This window comes from Calidris pugnax, unplaced genomic scaffold (assembly GCF_001431845.1).
Source record: "Calidris pugnax isolate Ruff unplaced genomic scaffold, ASM143184v1 scaffold187, whole genome shotgun sequence".
NCBI lineage: Eukaryota > Metazoa > Chordata > Aves > Charadriiformes > Scolopacidae > Calidris > Calidris pugnax.
The window spans coordinates 949,701-969,148 of record NW_015090969.1 but is presented as its reverse complement, the minus strand read 5'-3'; the positions used below and the strand labels follow the sequence as shown (position 1 = coordinate 969,148).

The window sequence follows — 19,448 nt, the reverse complement described above, 5'->3', positions numbered from 1 at the left end:
TTAGCATTAAGAAAAAGACAGGGCTGCCCTGGGGACCGTTCCTGGGCTGACACGGGAAAGGAAAGATAAATCAGCCACTAAATGCCTGCTGGCCTGGCAATAAAAGATGAGATGCTGGAGCTGCTCAGAGGGGTTTCTTCCTAAATATCGACTGTGTAAGAGATGCTGTCTCTGACTCACAGCTCCAGTCCCCAGCAGACGTTCCCCTTTGTTGGTTGAAAGAAAGAAACCAATTGTCGGTTGGTAAGAAAAAAACAAACAAACAAAACAATTCTCATCTCGACAACTCTGTCCAAAAAAAACCCAAAAGCACAAATTCTGCAGCGTGAGCATGCCCAGATGGCTCTCCTCTGGTGTTCAGCTGGGTTCCCTCTTGCTCCAGAGATGCTGAGGGGCAAGGTGGGGGTGTGGAGGGGTTGGGGGGTGGCTGGCATCCCTGCCCAGCGGCTGTCCCTGACCACATCCTCTCTCCAAAGGACGGGTGACGCTCTCCAACGTCTCTGAGAGGAAGGACAACATGCGCCTCGGCCTCAGCCTGGCCACCAACCCCAAGGACAACAGCTTTCTGGTGAGATACAGTGGGGTTTTGGCACAAATTAGCTCACAAATACCCCTCTCTGTGTATTTATATATATGCTGTGTGCACCGCGGGGCTCAGAAACCTCACCTTCCACGGGGAAAAAAATGCCAAAGGAGAGGAGAGCCCATGCAAAGCAGCAATTGAAAAGTGGCAATTTTAATCTCATCCCTGATGGTTGATTTTTCTTCCTCCCCCCCCCAACAGGCCTGCAGCCCTCTCTGGTCCCACGAGTGCGGGAGCTCCTACTACACCACGGGCATGTGCTCCCGGGTCAACTCCAACTTCAGGTTCTCCAAGACGGTGGCTCCGGCTCTGCAGAGTAGGGGAAACAATCTGCCCTGCAGCTCTAACCCCGCCTTTGAAGTCAGAGGGAATCTCTGTTCTCTAATCGCTTCAGTCCCATTGAGAAAACAAAGCGATGTCAGTGTTTGAGCGAAGGCAAGAGAGCAGAGGAAATGGTTGCAGGGAAGTGATTCAAAGGGGGTTACATACACAGACATCTGGCAAGCATTTTTCCCTTTGACTGACATCCAGGGAGGACAAAAAATACCTTATTCTTCCAAAAACCAGAAATAAAAGTATCCAGAATATTTTATCAGCACAGCTAGGAAGGCAAAATAGGGAAAGAATTCAGACCTTGGCCACAGAAAAGAAAGAGCTCATTGATGGAAAGCTAAATATTTTGGCCCGAATTTGTAAATTTGGCTACGTGCTTTTATTTTGAGGTATTAAATAAGCTTCCTGGCTTCCCTGTAGGTGGTAAGAAATTGCAGAATCCTCTCCTGCCCCATCAGAGCTTCCAGAAGCTCCTTGGTCCAGCTGGGCACAGGGGACACTGCCCCAGTTCCATCACCCCTTTGCTGTCGATTAATTCTCACAATGTGGATCAGGGCATGTGAAAAGGGGACTTTTGGGGGTCAGGGGCAGTAAAGGCAGAGCCCACCAGAGAATTCTCAGTGTGTTTTCCCTCTTTATGGCCGGGAGGTGCTTTTAGCCCTCACTGCAAAGGGTAATTGGTTGGTTTTTTTGGAGAGAAGCTGATTAACGAGCAGGTTGTTATCACTCAGCAAGTGGGATGCAGGATGGATGCTCCTGTCCCTGGGTTCCGGGGTGAGTGGGAGATCGAGGTGGTGGCACACAGATGAGGACCACAATGATGGAGAGACTCATGTGAGACGCCAGTCTATAGATAACAAACCCATAAAAGACTGTAGAAAGTGGAAAGAGCAACCGATAGATATTCCTCAGCAGAAAATTCAACGTCTTCTGGTTTTCTGCAACTTTTCTAAATGATGTTATAAAATATAAGCAAGCTAGAGGGGTGATGCTGAGCAATTCTCAGTGCTGAGAACCAGTCGACTGCCTGAATCCTTCACGGCTCCTGCTGTGGAGCCGAGTCCTGGGGTCCCAGCTGGGGCTCCTGGCTGCCTCGTCACCAGAGGATTTAACGGGAAAGGGGAGGAAATGCGTTATTTGGTGAGTACAGGCAGGGCTGAGGAGTGACTCAGGGGGAAAGCATGGCTCTGCAGGAGCACCGGAGGCTGGATCCTGCCTGCAGCCGGCCACTCTTTGAAGTATGCAGCTATATTAGACCAGATAAAGGTCCAAATCTGAATCAGAAAAGACCTCGCTGAGTGTTATTCTTAGAAAGTTACCCAGTCTTTTCTCGGCAGAGAGGATGCTTGTGGCTTCTCTCCACCTTGCTGAAGACCAAAGGTCTTTATGAATGATTGAAATGAGATTATTTTTTTTTTTTCAAAGAAATCATAAGAGCAAGTACCTGACAGTGAGGATCGAAGCCATAAATCTCCCCTTTACAAGCGTTGCCAAGAGCTTTCAATAACACACTGCGTATTTTTCACAGGATGCCAGACGTACATGGACATAATCATAGTTCTGGACGGATCAAACAGCATATATCCTTGGGTTGAAGTGCAGCACTTCCTGATCAACATCTTGAAAAAATTTTATATTGGCCCCGGCCAGATACAAGTAAGACCCTGCACAACTCCTGCGTCCCCCCATGTCGGGCAGAGTCCCCTGGCCACGCTCACAGGGCTGTTTTCACCCTCCCTTTTCTGCCAATATGCTGTAATTTGGCACCTTGCTTGTTCATAACAAACTTTCGGTGTATGGATTTTAAAGCTGAGCCCATGGAAATAATGCTCACGTTAATGTCCCTAAATGAGGGATGGAGAGAGCAGCACCCAACACCCTGAGCAGGCACGGGGAAGATGAAATCATATGGAAATATAGAAATATTGCCCTGTTCCAAAGCGGCTTGTTGCAGCTGTGAAGAGCTCTCCATCCTCTCCCTATTAGTAACCACGGGGTGATTTGGGCAGGGATATCCTCAATAATTTGCACAAATAACCCCTGCTGGGTCCCGTCTTGAGATGCTGTGGGCTCAACACGTCTGTGACACCCCAAAACTTTTGTAGCATGGCAGGGGTGAGAGCTGGCAGAAAATAGAATAAAAACTGAGCATTATCAGTGGTCCCATAGAGAGAAAACTGGGACAAATCGGGACAGAGTGATTGATTTCTGGTGTCCTTTGTGATATTCCTTTGATCCCTAGGTCGGAGTTGTTCAGTACGGAGAGGACGTCGTCCACGAGTTCCATTTAAATGACTACAGGTCTGTAAAAGATGTGGTAGCAGCTGCCAGTCACATAGAGCAAAGAGGAGGTACAGAAACCAGGACGGCTTACGGGATCGAGTTTGCTCGGTAAAAATCCCTCACCTTCCTCTTCCTCCTGATAACAAGTTTAAAACCACTGGGTGGTTTTTTTTTTTTTCCCTTCCCTCTCCCCCACCTCCACTTCTCCTCACTGCTCAGAAAGCAGGGGATACCGCCAGGCTAAAAATGATTTTGGCAAAACCACTTGGTCTTTAATTGATGATTTACAAACGATGCTTCGTAAAAGCCCCTCGGTCCTTGGCAGCAGCTGGACCAGAAGGAGGGTGCAGAGATGGGCTCTGAAAATGCTGTCTTCTTGCTGAAAGTAGCCAAAGCTGAGCTCTCAGCCCCAAAACGCTACCCTAAATGCCACCTACCCCAGGCTCCCACAGCTCAGCCCCCGCTGGGTCCCGGGGAGCTCAGCAGAGCCCCCACTCACACCTCCAGCTCCTCCGTTATCCGGGATGAGCCCCTGCTCCTGTCCATTTTTACAACAGCCCAACCTGCTGCAGATTTAGGGCATTTTGCTGAATTCAGGGCTCCTCTCCTGCAGAGCCCCCACTCACACCTCCAGCTCCTCCGTTATCCGGGATGAGCCCCTGCTCCTGTCCATTTTTACAGCAGCCAACCTGCTGCAGATTTAGGGCGTTTTGCTGAATTCAGGGCTCCTCTCCTACAAGGCTCCATGGGTGGAAAAATCCCCTTTTAAAGCCCTAAAATGTTTCCTGAGTGTCCTGCACCCCCTTGTACCCCGCTAAGGGCTGGTAGCCCACCCGGTGCCACTCCGGGGATTCATGGTGTGGGTGGTGGGACTCGTGGTGGTGGGAAATGGGGTGGTTTTGGTGATGGGAGCTGGGACCAGACCCCCCTGGCGAGGCTGAGCAGCCCAGGGCATCTCTTCAATTGCAGCTCGGAAGCGTTTCAGAAAGGTGGCCGGAAAGGGGCAAAGAGAGTAATGATTGTAATCACAGATGGAGAGTCGCACGACAGCCCAGACCTGGAGAAGGTGATCGAGGACAGCGAGAAGGACAATGTCACCAGATACGCGGTGGCGGTACGTGGTTGGGGGGCGGGGGGGGAGCATTTTGACAGCCAAACAGCTGCAAAAGCCCTGCAGAGCTCAGATCCCAGCCTGTTCACCAGGGTCCTCGCTGCTGGTTCTGCTTTTGCAGGAGGTGGTGGGATGCTCGGCTGAAGCAGGGGATGTGGCCGGGGACAGGCAGGACCCTGCATTGCTCCAGGCACCCAAATTCCATGAGGGGAGACCAACCTGGGCTGCCTGGAGGAATTATGGCAAATCCTGGTTTGGTCCCACAGTGGGGTGTCAGAGGCCAAGGCTGTGAGGCTATTTCCACATGACAGGCTGAGAGAGTTGGGGGGTTCAGCCTGGAGAAGAGAAGGCTCCAGGGAGACCTCAGAGCCCCTTCCAGTCCCTCAAGGGGCTCCAGGAGAGATGGGGAGGGACTCTGGATCAGGGAGGGGAGCCCTAGGAGGAGGGGGAAGGGTCTGACCCTGAAAGAGGGGAGATGGAGCTGAGCTGTGGGGAAGAACTTGTTTGGTGTGAGGGTGGTGAGAGCCTGGCCCAGGTTGGCCAGAGAAGCTGTGGCTGCCCCATCCCTGGAGGGGTTCAAGGGCAGGTTGGAGGGGGCTTGGAGCAACCTGGTGTGGTGAGAGGTGTCCCTGCCCAGGGCAGGGGGTGGCACTGGGGGGGCTTCAAGGTCCTTTCCAACCCAAACCATTCTGCGATTCTCTGATTCCATGATGCCCCTCAGGTGCTTTGGGATGGCTCTACCCAGCGCATGAAACCCCCCTGAGTCTTGCTTTCTTATTTCAAACCTAGGTCTTGGGTTATTATAACAGAAGAGGAATCAATCCCGAAGCCTTTTTGAACGAGATAAAATTTATAGCGAGTGACCCAGATGACAAGCATTTCTTTAACGTCACCGATGAAGCAGCTCTCAAAGACATCGTGGACGCGCTCGGGGAAAGGATATTTAGCTTGGAAGGTGAGTGATGCTGTGCCCTGACACATCCCAGCTGGGTGGCACTGGATGGTCTTCAATGTCCTTTCCAACCCCAACTGTTCTGCAATTCTCTGATTCCATGATGCCCCTCAGGTGCTTTGGGATGGCTCTACCCAGCGCATGAAACCCCCCTGAGTCTTGCTTTCTTATTTCAAACCTAGGTCTTGGGTTATTATAACAGAAGAGGAATCAATCCCGAAGCCTTTTTGAACGAGATAAAATTTATAGCGAGTGACCCAGATGACAAGCATTTCTTTAACGTCACCGATGAAGCAGCTCTCAAAGACATCGTGGACGCGCTCGGGGAAAGGATATTTAGCTTGGAAGGTGAGTGATGCTGTGCCCTGACACATCCCAGCTGGCCAGGCTTTGGTGATTGCTTCAGATGTGCCATTGGTCCTCAATCTGGTGAATTTGAACAGATCACTGTGGAGGTTTCCCTAATACCTCCTTGATACAGAACCTAAAATCACACTTTGAATATCTCCATATATAAAGAATAGTCTTTATTTTGAGTGATTTCCATCCCTCAAGCATCAGGAGTGCAGATGCCCTCTCCTCAAAAGGTGACCCCTCATCCTTGCTACTATTAATTGCAGAGCTCTGGTGGCCCTGCCATTTACAGCAAACCTCTGAAATCTGGCAAGGGGGGGGGCATCTGGGTGTCAGTATCTTTCTCACCCATCAAATTCCACCCAAACCCAGCCGGGCTATAAACAGGCAAAAAACCACACACCGTTTGCCAGGGACTCCCTGGAATCTCAGGAATCGAGGGTTACAGGAGCAATGTGAGGGCTTTTTTTGGTTTATTGGCTGAAATTAAATATCAAGAAATATTTTTGTTCAAAATGACACCGCTTCTGTCTGCCTTGTGACAAGTTTGTCGGTCTCCAAAGCTAAATTTATCTAAATTTCATAGGCAAAGTGCACATCCTGGGATGAATAATTGAAAGAGAAGATGGACAGCTTTCACTGGAAATTAAACATCTTGGGATTTGGGGGAATTTTGGGCAAACCAGCTCACAAACTCCCCACCAGTTTGCCAGTTATCTCAGTCCAGCCCAGCCCAATGCTTCTCAGTGGAAGAAAGCTTCCCTGGGTGAGAAGCTTCACGCAGTTGCAATTATGAAGTGAAATCCTCTAAATCCATATTTTTGTGTGTCCTTGTAGCTCGGAAAGGAGAGATCCGCACCAAGGCAGAGCTCCCAGTACCTATTAGTGGTACAAATTTGTGTAATTGTGGTGATTTAGGGAGAAACAAGAACATTTAGGGCAACTGATGTCCTTTGTGCCCCAGGTGGGGTGGAGGTGGACACTCAGCCCCCTCCAGGAAGGCAAACCTCTCCATTAAATACAAATTCCATTTTTTTTTTTTTTAAGGAACCAACAAGAATGAAATCTCCTTTGGACTGGAAATGTCCCAGACTGGATTTTCATCACATGTTGTGGAAGTAAGAGAGTAAATGTGGGGTTCTTTTTTCACTTTTTATCATCGCTGGCAGCTGCGGGGTGGGGGGGAGACGGGTACTTTGGGCAAGTTATTAATCATGAAGCTAAATTGGTCGCAGGAGAATAAAGAAGAAAATGCTGTTGCTGGGGGTTTATCCCATGGGGAAGGGAGCTGCTGGGAGACCTGAAGGTGCTGGGGAGAAGGTGCTTGTGGGTGGTGGGATGCAGAGGATGCTCAGTCCCCTTCCACCCACGGGCTCTGCGGGCTGACAGGTCCGAGTGAAAAGCCAGGAGGAATTTCTGCTTGGGCTTTTCTTGGGTTATTGTACCGGAAAAGGAATCAATCCTGGGGAGGAAAAACACACTGGAAGTATATAAACGGGGTGGGAATGTCATTCCAGCATGTTTAAAAATCTCCATCTTTCCAGGTGTGCTTTGGAGAGTGGTTTGCTTGATTATCTTTCGTTAATTTATTTTTTTTTTCCTTTTGTGAGATTTCTCCCCTTTTCTGTAAAACGTGCAATTTCTGGGAGGGACCATTTTCTGGTTTCCTCTTTTGTTCTCTGCAGCCTCCAAGAAGTATATAGTGGAGGATTTGGGCTTTGAGGGACCCCCATGTGGGTTCTCAGGAACCAGCCCATCAGGTCCCCTCATCCATCTCAGCACGAGTCGCCTTTGCCCGTGTTGGGCAGTGGGGGGAAAAATTGCCTCCACTTGGTAAGACATACCCTCAAACCACTCCTGCTCTCCCACAGGACGGGATCTTGCTGGGGGCAGTGGGTGCCTACGACTGGAACGGAGCCGTCCTGAAGGAAACCAGCAGCGGGAAGATCATTCCCTTGAGGGAATCTTATCTCCAGGAGTTCCCGGAGGAGCTGAAAAATCACGGAGCCTATTTAGGTAAGAAAGACAAACCAGCCTCTCCTGCCAGGGCTGAATTCATGATTTTACGACTTAATAATAGGAAGCACAACATATTTCTCAAATGACTAATAGCAGCCAGCACTCCCAGCGTAGGTGGTACTGTGCTGGGCTGCTTGTGAGCTGCTGCTGGTGGGAGACCTGTGATGCCCCTTGCTCAGGGATGCCACGTACGTGAGCATCCTCACCTGGGAAGAGCCCGCTGTCGGCCACAGCATTCAGCCCAAAAGCAATTTAAATGCAGAAGTAGCTCAGACACCGGCCAGCCCGGGTCATCCACAGTGCTTACTGGAATGGGGTTTTTTTTTAAAAAAAAAAAGCTGATGAAATTCCATGCCTAGGGAGGAAATACCTGCTGGGTTAATCCGTTCCATGTGCGGCTGCTGAAGGTCTGGAGTAAAAATATCAGCCTGGTTTGGGAAATGAAGCCTCTCGTCAGAGACGTGCGTGCCAGGCTGAGCAGGGAGCGGGGTGGGATGCTGTGGGGTTGCCCACTGGTGAGTTCGGGGCTCCTTCCTCCACTGGGGACACAAACAGCCCCTGGACACGTGGCTCATCTCTTGGGGTGACAGCAGAGTGTCCCCCGCGCTCTCCTGTGAGCTCCTGGAGCAGGGATGGCTGTGGTTGTGCAAGGGGTACCCATGGCAGAATCCGGGAGCTCAGCTGGGATCTTTCTTTCCCATTATCTGGAGTGAAAAATCCGGAAATATTAAGGAAGCACCGGTGCATCCTGCTGCTGAGCAGCCCAGCTCACTCAGTGCCAGGACCTGGGCATTTCAAGGCTGATGCTTGGTTTAGGATTATCCCCCCCAGGAGGGGAATATTGAGGGAGAAAGAGACTCCGGGTAAGGCCAATGCCCAGGGGAAAGGAGTGCATAAATCCCAGTAATCCCTGGAGACACTTAAATTCAACTGGATGCGACCCCGAGAGTGAACTGATCCAGCTCCATGGTTGGCCATGCTTTGAGTTTCTAATAATTTAAGTAGCATGTAAAACTGACTGTGAACGTGCAGGAACCTGAAGCTGGGTTTAAAAAGTAGGATTTTTGCAGCCTCAGTGTTGCATTCCTACATAAACCCATCTGCAACCACGGGGCAGTGTCACAGCCCAGCATCCAACCCGTGGGGTCAGTGATCCTGGCGTGGAAAATAACCCTTCTTGGGGGGAAAAGAGGGATTTCTCAGGGTCATTTGCTCACACCGGGTTATTTCCATAAGGACTCAGGTCTTGATGGATTTGTGGCTTTTATTGGGCTCTGAATGTTAATGTCAAGCATCAGCAAAGCCTTTCACTCCTGGTTTGGGATACGGCATAGCTGGTGTCTCGACAAAGCAGTGCAGGCTCCCGGTGTGCACACACCTTGTTAGAGTTCAATGTGAGCCATGAAACAAAACACTTCTCAGGAGGGGAATTGGACTTGTGTTGATTAGAGAAGGATTTTTCATGGGGTTTGACAGCTGCGTTCAGCATTGCCAAAGCTCTGGGTGCAGCTGAGCAGCTCGGAATTGGACTTGTGTTGATTAGAGAAGGATTTTTCATGGGGTTTGCCAGCTGCTTTCAGCGTTGCCAAAGCAGCGTTGCTCAGCGTTGGTGCAGCTGAGCAGCTCAGGGTGTAGGTAGGATCTGAGCAGGCGGCTCAAAGCCCAGGGTCAAGGCGCTGGGTTTTATTTGAACAACTTTATCTTTGAAGAAAATCTGGGTTTTTAGCTTCCCGACCTGGGAGGCGGCCAGAGTTGTGTCAGCAGCTGGAGGGGGCCTAATGGAAAGCAGATTGTTGGGCAGGAGCAGGCGGGGAGCCGCTCACCCTGCGTCTGCCTCCACATCCAGGTTACACCGTCTCCTCCGTCATCTCCACCGAGCGCGAGAGGATTTACGTGGCGGGAGCCCCCAGGTTCAACCACACGGGGAAAGTCATCATTTTCAGCATGCACAATAACCGAAACCTCACCATCCACCAGGCGCTGAAGGGGGAGCAGGTAACGCCGGGGCCGCACGCTGCCCGAGATGCCACGTGGATCTTTTTTCCCCACCTCCCTAAATCCTCCCCCTTCAGTTTGCAAATCGTTCTGTTTAAACGGCTCAGCACCCACGGGCAGCTGGGGACATAGGAAGTTCCATCTCAACAACCTTCCAGTACCTGAAAGGAGCCTACAGGAAGGCTGGGGAGAATCTGTTTAGAAAGGCCTGCATTGACAGGACAAGGGGCAATGGCTTCAAGCTGGAGGGGAACAGATTTAGATTGGAGATCAGGAGGGGGTTCTTCACTGTGAGGGTGGTGGAGCACTGGAACAGGTTGCCCAGGGAGGTGGTTGAGGCCCCTTCCCTGGAGATATTCAAGGAGAGGCTCAATGAAGCCCTGGGCAACCTGGTCTAGTTGGGGGTGTCTCTGCTGACTGCGGGGAGGTCGGACTAGATGGCCTTTGGAGGTCCCTTCCAGCCTGGGCAATTCTATGATTCTATGAACACAAGGAGGAACTTCTTTCCTGTGAGGGTGGCAGAGCCCTGGCAGAGGCTGCCCAGAGAGGTGGTGGAGTCTCCTTCTCTGGAGACATTCAAACCCCACCTGGACACTTTCCTGTGGGACCTGCTCTGGGTGACCCTGCCCTGGCAGGGGGTTGGACTGGGTGGTCTCCAGAGGTCCCTTCCAACCCCATGTGATTCTGTGTCCTGGTTGTCGTTGCACCCACAGCTCTGAACCACGTGGAGGGAGAGGGGGGATCACTGCAGCAGGGATGGGGCTCGGAGAGTCCCCACCGAGGGGGTGGCAGTGGTTTATACAGCATATTCATAGGATCATAGAATGGTTAGAGCTGGAAGGGACCTTAAAGATCATCGAGTTCCAACCCCCCTGCCCTGGGCAGGGACACGTCCCACCAGACCAGGTTCCTCAAACCCCCATCCAGCCTGGTCTTGAACACCTCCAGGGAAGGGGCATCCACAGCTTCTCTGCATAACCAGTGCCCCTTGGATGTCTGGACCACTGCTCCCACCCCCTCCTCTGTCCCCTCCAGATCGGCTCCTACTACGGCAGCGAGATCAACTCCCTGGACGTCAACGGCGACGGCGTCACCGACGTTCTGCTGGTGGGAGCCCCCATGTACTTCAGCGAGGGCAGGGAGAGGGGGAAGGTCTACGTGTACACCCTGCGGGAGGTACGTGGCAGCACAGCGGGGTGAGCTGGGGAGGCCGTGGGGGCCAGGGTGCTAGTGGGGGAACTGTGTCCTCTCGTGTCACCTCCCCGGTGGTGGCTCCAGGCTTTGTGTACCCACCAGATCCCATAAAACATCACGGGGCACAGCAGCCCGGTCCAGAGCCTTGGTAGCACCTCACTGTTGTCACTGCTGTGAGATATGGGGAGGATTTGTCTGTTTTTCTTGTTTATAAACAATTGCAGGGGGGGTTGCTCATTGCCAGCAAAGAGCATCCAGCTTGTGCTGGAGCAGAGCCACCTCGTCTCAAGGCTTCTCTGCTCCTGGCCCTAAGGAGATGATGCACGGGGCGCATGGGGTCTTTGCAATGTCTTTCTGGAGAAACAGTCTCCATCCACTTTGTTTCCCCCAAAACCGTTCCCTCCAAGGGCACCCTCCTGCCCAGGGTCACGGGAAACAGCAAGGTCAGTCCCTCCAACATGGCTTCAGGGCACAGACAGGACACGTGCCACCCTTGTCCCCTTCTCTGGCACCCACCAGTGCTCTGGGGCAGGACCAGCTTTCCTGCCACCCTCAAAGCTGGCTAAAAATATATTTTCTGAGCCAAATCCATCAGGCTCTGGGGGTGTCCAGAGCAGCGAGCAGGTTGTGCTCTACATCCAAGGCTGCAGAGCCCACCTGGAGTGGTCCTCACATCTAAAGCACAACTTTTTATGCAATCATTTACATAAGCTGCTATAAAAGGAAGGCAAAGCAGGTGTGGGGCTGGGGAGGAGCTCATCCATCCCCAAGGACATGCTGAGTAGAAAGTCCCACAGCCCCAGGAGGACTCTCACCTCCTTCCTTAGAGAAACGGCTCACACATCCCTGCATCTTCTTTGCTTGCCTTTGAGGGTTTTCTCCTCTTGCCAGGCTTGCTGCTGATCATTTTGGGGGGGCTTTCTTTTTTTTTTTTTTGCCTTTTCTCTTTGGCTGGCCCTGCAGAACCGCTTTGTTTCCAGCGGTGCCCTTGTAGACCTGCAGAGCTACCAGAACTCCCGCTTTGGCTCCTGCATCGCTGCCGTCCCCGACCTCAACCAGGACTCCTACAACGACCTCGTCGTCGGGGCACCTTTGGAGGACGAGCACCAGGGAGCAATATACATCTTCCTCGGCTTCAAAGAGACCATCCTGAAGAAGTACAAGCAGGTACAGCTCTCGGGTGCTTAGGTTGTCCTCATTTTTCATCAGAATAAATGTCATTTGTGCCCATTTTAAGGATGATAGAGCAGGATCAATTCACGTGCAGTACTGTGTTGTTAATTATTATGGCTGGATATTTTCTCTTGCGGGGGGTCTAAGACAAAGCAAACACAGGGTATGGAAAATATGCTTGAAATTAGGGGCAATGCTTAGAGCTCGGTGCAACAGATCATAGAATCATAGAATCGGTTGGTTCCAATCTAGGTTGGAAGAGACCTTTGGGATCATCGAGTCCAACCATCTCCCCTACTCTACAAAGTCCTCCCCTACACCATGTCCCTCAGTACCCCATCTAAATATCCCTTAAACGCATCCAGGGATGGTGACTCAACCACCTCCCTGGGCAGCTTATTCCAATGCCCGACCACTCTCTCTGTGAAAAATTCCTTCCTAATGTTCAGTCTAAACCTACCCTGTTGGAGCTTGAAGCTGTTCCCTCTTGTTCTCTCATTAATTACCTGGGAGAAGAGACCAGCACCCATCTCTCTAGTGTCCTTTCAAGTAGTTGTAGAGAGTGATGAGGTCTCCCCTCAGCCTCCTCTTCCTCATACTAAACAGTATGATATAACTAGATATAACAGTATGATATATCTCAGCCTCCTCTTCCTCACACTAAACAGTATGATATAATTAGATATAACAGTATGATATAGGACTAGAGATAAAATATTTCTCACACTTGTGAGAGACAGTAAACGTACAGAGTAAATCAGCAGAAATCTCTGGATGGTGTCTCCAAAGAGAAATTGCTGCCATTCCCTAGAACATCATGTTTGGTGCGTTCGCTTGGAAAGGGGTATCTTGGAGGTGGGAAACCCTCTCCTCAGGCAGGGATGCTCTGGCTGGAAACCATCCTGGATTCTCCCCTCTGCTTTCCAGCGGATAGCAGCCGCCGACCTCGCACCCGGCCTGATGTATTTTGGATGCAGCATCCACGGACAGCTGGACCTGAATGAAGATGGACTCGTGGACTTGGCCGTTGGCTCTCTGGGGAACGCCGTGCTGCTCTGGTTAGTTGTGTCTCCTTTGGCACTCTCCTCTGCCCGAGGCTCGTTGCAATAGGCTGTCATTTTGAGGGGGGAAAAGCTGATGATTTGACCCATCTTTCTATAAAAACAACTCCCTGTCCATGGGATTTCAATGCACTTGGACCCTAGGAGGACATCAGAGTTGGTTTTGCACTGAACATCATCATTAGTTCCCCAAGAATGTCAAACCAGCTGATTAATATGTGTTGATTTGCCTGGGCTCCCTCTGGTCTTATTTAATAAGAACAATTTAACATTTGCAAATACTGATTAACGTTTGGAAAGTCCCTTGAAGCTGTCAGGGTGGACAGTAGCCGTGCCCAGCAGAGATGGACCACCCTGAGGTCTGCCTTCAAAGTGCTACATGCACACAGGGGCCAAATCCTGCTCTCAGTGCTGAGCTACTTCATGGTTATAAGCTGGAGGCAAATATGTGCAAGACAGTTTATTCTTCAAACCCTACATAGATGAGCTAAGAGTAGATCTACACACCGTGGTAGCCTTTGGTCTTCCTCACCACCTCTTTGATGCTGGGAAAAAGGGTGAAAAGGGTGAATCTGGAGGCTTTTGGAGGCTGATGATGATGTCTGTGAGCATCCCCTGCCCCAGCACTTCTCCTGAGCCTTGCTCACCCCACAGGTCCCGCAGCGTGGTCCAGATCAACGCCAGCATCCGCTTCGAGCCCTCCAAAATCAACATCTTCACCAAGGACTGCAAGCGGAACGGGAAGGATGCCACCTGCATGTCGGCCTTCGTCTGCTTCACCGCCGTCTTCCTCTCGGCTCACTTCCAGACAGCCAGCCTGGGTAAGCTCACGCGACGAAAAACCCAATTCACGCCTCGTTTAGGTCTCCAGCCCCAAGGGAGCACCCAGCTTCTGCCAAGGGAAACCATCCAGGAGCTTGGCGAGCCTGGAGGAGAGCACGTTGCCATCTGCCACATCCCTTTTTACCCACAAATTTGTCCCTCTGCTGGCTGATGTAGCAGGGAGGGTGGCTCTGCCATCAAGCAGTGCCAAGAAACACTCCGAAAACTCAACCTCACCCATGTTGAACCTCTCCTCTCACCTACACCCTGGCACCAAGCTCTCCTGCAGCTTCCTTTGCTGAGGTGCATCTCATGGGGGTGTCACCACCGCCTGGCCGGGCAGCAGGACAGGAGAGGACGTGCCCGGGCCACGTCCCACAGAGCTCATCCATCCTTCCCGCTGCAGCGGAAGAGCGCAGCTGCCGACCAGATGTGCATGTTTCCCTAATATCCCGGGGAATCTCTGTGAAGTTATCGGGCCAGCTCTGCTTTTAAACCCTCGCCCGTTGCCGTGACCCCGAGCCTACCCGGTGGCTGCCCGGGACTCAGCCCATAGAGGCTCAGCCCCCTGCAACTGGGGGGAAATCGGGTCCCAAGCAAAGCCAAAGGAAAAGCTCCCAATCCCCTAGAGCAAGGATTTTGAGTTGTGCTATAAAACCCAGCGTTTTCCTCCCAACCGCTCTCATTACAGAGATTCCAGGACAAAAATCCGAGTGGGGTTCCCTTTATTTATTTACTTTTACACTTATCTCTACCCAGAAGAGCCACTCGGGGGGATGGTGTGTGCTGGGGCATCACATCTTGGCACATTTTGCTGTGGCAAAGCATCTGGGAGAGAGGAGTGTTCTGGGACACAAAACCTCCAGAACTGGTGCAGACCAGCATGTCCATACATGAGGCAAATAAGCGTATAATCTGCACAGACTTTATACAGTGTCTTTTCAATAATGCATTTTTAAAGTTCCTCATTTGACCTGGATAGTGGATGCTTTGCCCCAAGGAAATGTCTGTTAGAAACAGGCAATAACACCTGTAGCCCCGTTTTCCCAGTTTTGGCTTTAGCGTGCTCCCTGCTGCTCTCCTCCCATGAGAGGAGATCATCATGCCGTGGTGGCCTTTGGTCTGCCTCAGCACCTTCTTGATGTTGGGAAAAAGGGTGGAAAAAATGTGAAAAGTGTGGATCTGGGGGGCTTTTGGAGGCTGCTGCTGATGTTTGCAGGTGTCCTGTGCCCCAGCACATCTCCCCTGCTCGCCCCACAGTGGGGTGAGAGAATCATAGAACCATCTAGGTTGGAAGGGACCTTAAAGAACATCTAGTCCAACCATCAACCTAACTCTGACAAAAAAATAAATAAGAAATAAGCAAAAAAAAAATCACTAAACCATATTCTTGAGGACCAAAATAGGGATTTGGGTGCGCAAAAGCCCATTTTTGCCCCAGTGTGGCTACATGGTGAGCAGAGAAGAGCGGGGAGAAGCCCTGATGGTGCTGCTCTCACAGAATCATGGAATGATACGGGGTGGGAAGAGACCTGTGGAGATCACCCATCCTGACCCCTCTCTCCTCCCAGGGCTGCGGTACAATGCCACCATCGACGAGCGCAGGTACACACCGCGGGCTCACCTGGACGAGAGCGGGGAGCGACAGACACAGAAGGGGCTGGTGCTGCTCGCTGGGCAGGAGCACTGTGACAGGCTCCAGTTCCACGTCCTGGTGAGTACCAAGGAGGACAAGGCTGGGGTCTCCTCCTCTGCCAGTCCCCAGGGGAGAGACAGCCGCCCAAACAGAGATGCTCCCCGCCACGTGCAAAGTAACGATGCGCCGGGACGCGGTCGGAGGAGCCTCAATGGCTGGAAATGAGCCTCGTCCTCCAGCCCAAATCTCTTCTCACTGGGTTTGATGTGGTCAGGGATGGAGCTGCTGGCCACGGCAGCTGCCGGGTCCCCAAGCGCTGACTTCATCGTAGCCCTGGCTTGCACTGTCCATGAGCTGCTAGCCGTGCCCTCAGGGAGGGCGTGCACTCTTGGTGCCTGGGTCAAGCTGGTCCTCCTGCTCCAAAATCGGTGAAAACTCATTATTTTTGCATTTGGGAGCCAAACACCTCCATGCTGGTCCCCAGTGCTCTCACCCTCTGCACGCTTCCGACCATCAGGGTCCCCCTCTCCGGGTGCAGGAGCCAGTGAAACCCTCTGCCTTGCTTGCAGGGAACAGCTGATGCACAATCCTGGCCAAAATCAAACATTCCCAGTGAATGATGAGAATAATTGTGGAGGCCAGGGAAGGCCGAGTTGCCAGACTGGCCCAGCCCCAAGCCCTAGCCTGAACTGCCGTGAACTTCTGGGAAATTTGAGTCTGGAGATGGAGACGGAGCTTGTGATTTAGCCCAAGAAGCATCTCGCTTCAGAGCATCCAACTGCTCCCCGTGTGCCTGGGGCAAGGTGTGGAAGGAGCTCACAGAGCTGCAGGAAAGGTGCAGCTTCAATATCAGCCAGACAAGCCCCAGGTCAGGGTTCCAGGACAGCTCTGTGTCCCTGGGGAGCCTGGCTGGGGGCCAGTTGCCCTGGAGCACCCATCTTTTGGAGCCAGCATCTCCAGGGTGCAGCATTTCCCACACCATCAGATGGGTGTTGAGTAGCACCACTGAGCTCAGGTTGTCCCTGTCCCTAGATGAGGGATCGCTGGAGAGAAACCAAGTATGTGAGATTTCAAAGCTTTTATTCCATAAAATAACCACACGTGCCTGTAGCTCTGCCTTACCTTGCTCTCTGATGCTGCTCCTCCACGAGCAGGAGCCCTGTCCTTCTCAAAGGTGCTTTCTGTCCACTGCAGGACACAGCTGACTACGTGAAGCCGGTGACGTTCTCCATCGACTACGAGCTGGAGCACCCCGAGACTGGCCCCATGCTGGACGATAGCTGGCCCACCTCACTCAAGGTCTCGGTGGGTGGCAATACCCACCTCCCAGGGTGCCTTTTATGGGGCACTTGGTCAGCAGATTTATCGCCAACGCAAGATTTGCTTCTTTGTCTTCGGGCTGTCGTCCCTGATCCCTCCCGTGATGGCGATGTGTTTGCATCCGCTGCAGCCTGGGACCACCCCCCGTGTCCCTTCTCCTTGGAGTACAACCTGGGGGTCATGGGGTTCACTGAGCTGCTCTTCTCATCCCTCTCAGGTCCCTTTCTGGAACGGGTGCAATGAGGATGAGCACTGCGTCCCCGATCTGGTCCTGGATGCCAGAAGTGATGTGCCCAGTGCCATGTGAGTAGGTGGCTCAGAACATCCTCCCAACCATTATCACTGGGGGCTCCAAAAGCCACCCCCAACCCATGCTGACATCGTGGCTGGTCCTTCATCCAGCACCACCATGAGGTGCTCCTCAGCACCTCCGCCAGCAGCGGGTCTCTGAGGCTCTGCCTTCTCCCTGCCTGGAACGAATCAGTGGTTTTTCAGGGAATCCGCAAAACAACTAATATTTGATGCCATGGTGATGAGCCCCAGGGAGACAAATCAGAAAATAACAGGGGGGAATAAACACAAGGTTGGCATTACCCACTTGGCAATTACAGGCTTGACTCACACAGCAGAAATAATTATATGCTGCATCTGATCACTTAAAGAGCTTTAAAGGTTATCCAGGAGCACAGGAGTCTGAAGATCCACCTCCCATCGACGGCAGCGGCCCATGGACCCAGAGCTGCTCCCTGGGGATTACCTGCATCCCATAATCCAGCATTTATTGTAAAACACTGTAAAGTTCTTGGTCCTGAGGCTGCAACCCAGCACGTGACTGGTTCTGTCTGGGCTGTGCTGTGGGAGGTTGAAGTGAGCTGTAGGAGGGGATTATTTGAGGATTGTAGTGACTGGAGTCTTACAAATAATCATGGGCAGACACCAAGGGTCAGATCTCTAGTCCGGTTCCTCCTGAAGCCTGTGGAGCTTTCCCAACGGCATCAGTGGGCACCAGGTCATTCTCTGCAACAGCAGCAAATGTCAAGGTGATTTCTGCTGAGAAAACCACTTTTGAGGTTGTTTGTTGGAATAGAGCTATTCCTTCAAACCAGCTCCCTGGCTGCCCACCACAGGGCTCTGAAGGTGGCACTGTCCTACATTTTTCTTTCCTTTGTTATTTCATATGAAGGAAATAAATACCCAAACACCCACAGCTTCTCTGGCCAACCTGGGCCAGGCTCTCACCACCCTCACACCAAACAAGTTCTTCCCCACAGCTCAGCTCCATCTCCCCTCTTGCAGGGTCAAACCCTTCCCCCTCCTCCTAGGGCTCCCCTCCCTGATCCAGAGTCCCTCCCCATCTCTCCTGGAGCCCCTTGAGGGACTGGAAGGGGCTCTGAGGTCTCCCTGGAGCCTTCTCTTCTCCAGGCTGAACCCCCCCAACTCTCTCAGCGCCCCCTCCCAGCAGAGGGGCTCCACCCATGGGTCATCTCTGTGGCCTCCTCTGGCCCCGCTCCAACAGCTCCATGTCCTTCTGATGTTGGTGGCCCCAGATCTGGAGGCAGCACTTCTTGGGGGGATCTCCCCAGAGCAGAGCAGAGGGGTAGATCCTCCCCCCTTCGCCCTGTTGGCCATGCTGTTGGCTCATGTTGAACTTCTCATCGACCAGCATCCCCAAGACCTTCTCCTCAAGGCTGCTCTCATGATGATCCATGGGAGGAATTTGTGATTCCTCTTTCCGTAGCAGCACAACAGAGGAAGAGCAGGGATTTCCTTGCACTACCCTAAATTCCTGGGGTCAGGTCTTGGCGGGTGCTTGGCAGGGCTTCCCTGCAGTGCTGTCCTCCTCCCACAGGGACTTCTGCCGTCGGGCTCTGCGGAGGCCACCGCCGGACTGCTCGGCCTTCAGCCTCTCCTTCGACACCTCCGTCTTCGTCATCGAGAGCAGCAGGAGGAGGGTGGCCGTGGAGGCGACGCTGGAGAACCGAGGCGAAAATGCCTACAGCACGGTCCTCAACATCTCCTTCTCCAGAAACCTCCAGTTCGCCAGTTTAATCCCCAAGGTGAGGCTGCTGGGGGAGATCCGGAGCTTTCCAGAGGCGCTTCTAATCCCGGCCGGATGAGAAAGCTCTGTCCTAAACCAGAGCCCAAAAACGTCTCCATCCCTCATAAATCAGACATGTTTATTGGCTTAGTTTCTAAGCACTTACAGCCCTTTCTGCTCTTCATTTTGGAAATACAAAAGCGTTTGAATTTTAAGAGCCTGAAAGAAGGTCAAACGCAGATGAAATTATTTCCCTCTTTATTTTTCTACTCCAATATAGTTTAAAAATACTCACTGCACGTGGCCAAGTTCCCGTCAGGGGTGAATTTTTGCAGCTGAGATATAACTCCTGGAAGCACGGGCTGATGCCGGGAGCTCAGCATCCAGCCGGGAGATGCCCCTTCTCTGTGCCAGTCCCTTGGATGAGCCCGTCCCAGGCCATGGGTCCCCTCCCCAGGATTTCACCCCCCACCACTTGCTCGTCTCCGTGCGACTCCTCCCTCCCTTTTCCCAGCGAGATTTGGGAAATTTGCTGATGCTGCTGAGCCCTCCTCGCTCATCCCACCCCCCCCCC

The 19,448-nt window shown here is 52.2% G+C and overlaps 1 protein-coding gene across 1 annotated transcript in view; it reads left to right on the top strand.

Moving 5' to 3' along the window:
* ITGA11 (integrin alpha 11) overlaps window positions 1-19,448 on the top strand; it is a 50,805-nt gene that overhangs the window by 22,154 nt on the left and 9,203 nt on the right. Inside the window, exons 4-20 of the mRNA XM_014952711.1 lie at window positions 477-568; window positions 785-899; window positions 2,445-2,572; window positions 3,159-3,307; window positions 4,169-4,313; window positions 5,100-5,265; window positions 6,664-6,734; window positions 7,488-7,632; window positions 9,482-9,630; window positions 10,666-10,806; window positions 11,788-11,991; window positions 12,925-13,055; window positions 13,713-13,879; window positions 15,452-15,594; window positions 16,711-16,821; window positions 17,054-17,139; window positions 18,686-18,893. Coding sequence (XP_014808197.1) covers window positions 477-568; window positions 785-899; window positions 2,445-2,572; window positions 3,159-3,307; window positions 4,169-4,313; window positions 5,100-5,265; window positions 6,664-6,734; window positions 7,488-7,632; window positions 9,482-9,630; window positions 10,666-10,806; window positions 11,788-11,991; window positions 12,925-13,055; window positions 13,713-13,879; window positions 15,452-15,594; window positions 16,711-16,821; window positions 17,054-17,139; window positions 18,686-18,893 — 2,351 coding nt within the window. The remainder of the gene's footprint in view (window positions 1-476; window positions 569-784; window positions 900-2,444; window positions 2,573-3,158; window positions 3,308-4,168; window positions 4,314-5,099; window positions 5,266-6,663; window positions 6,735-7,487; window positions 7,633-9,481; window positions 9,631-10,665; window positions 10,807-11,787; window positions 11,992-12,924; window positions 13,056-13,712; window positions 13,880-15,451; window positions 15,595-16,710; window positions 16,822-17,053; window positions 17,140-18,685; window positions 18,894-19,448) is intronic.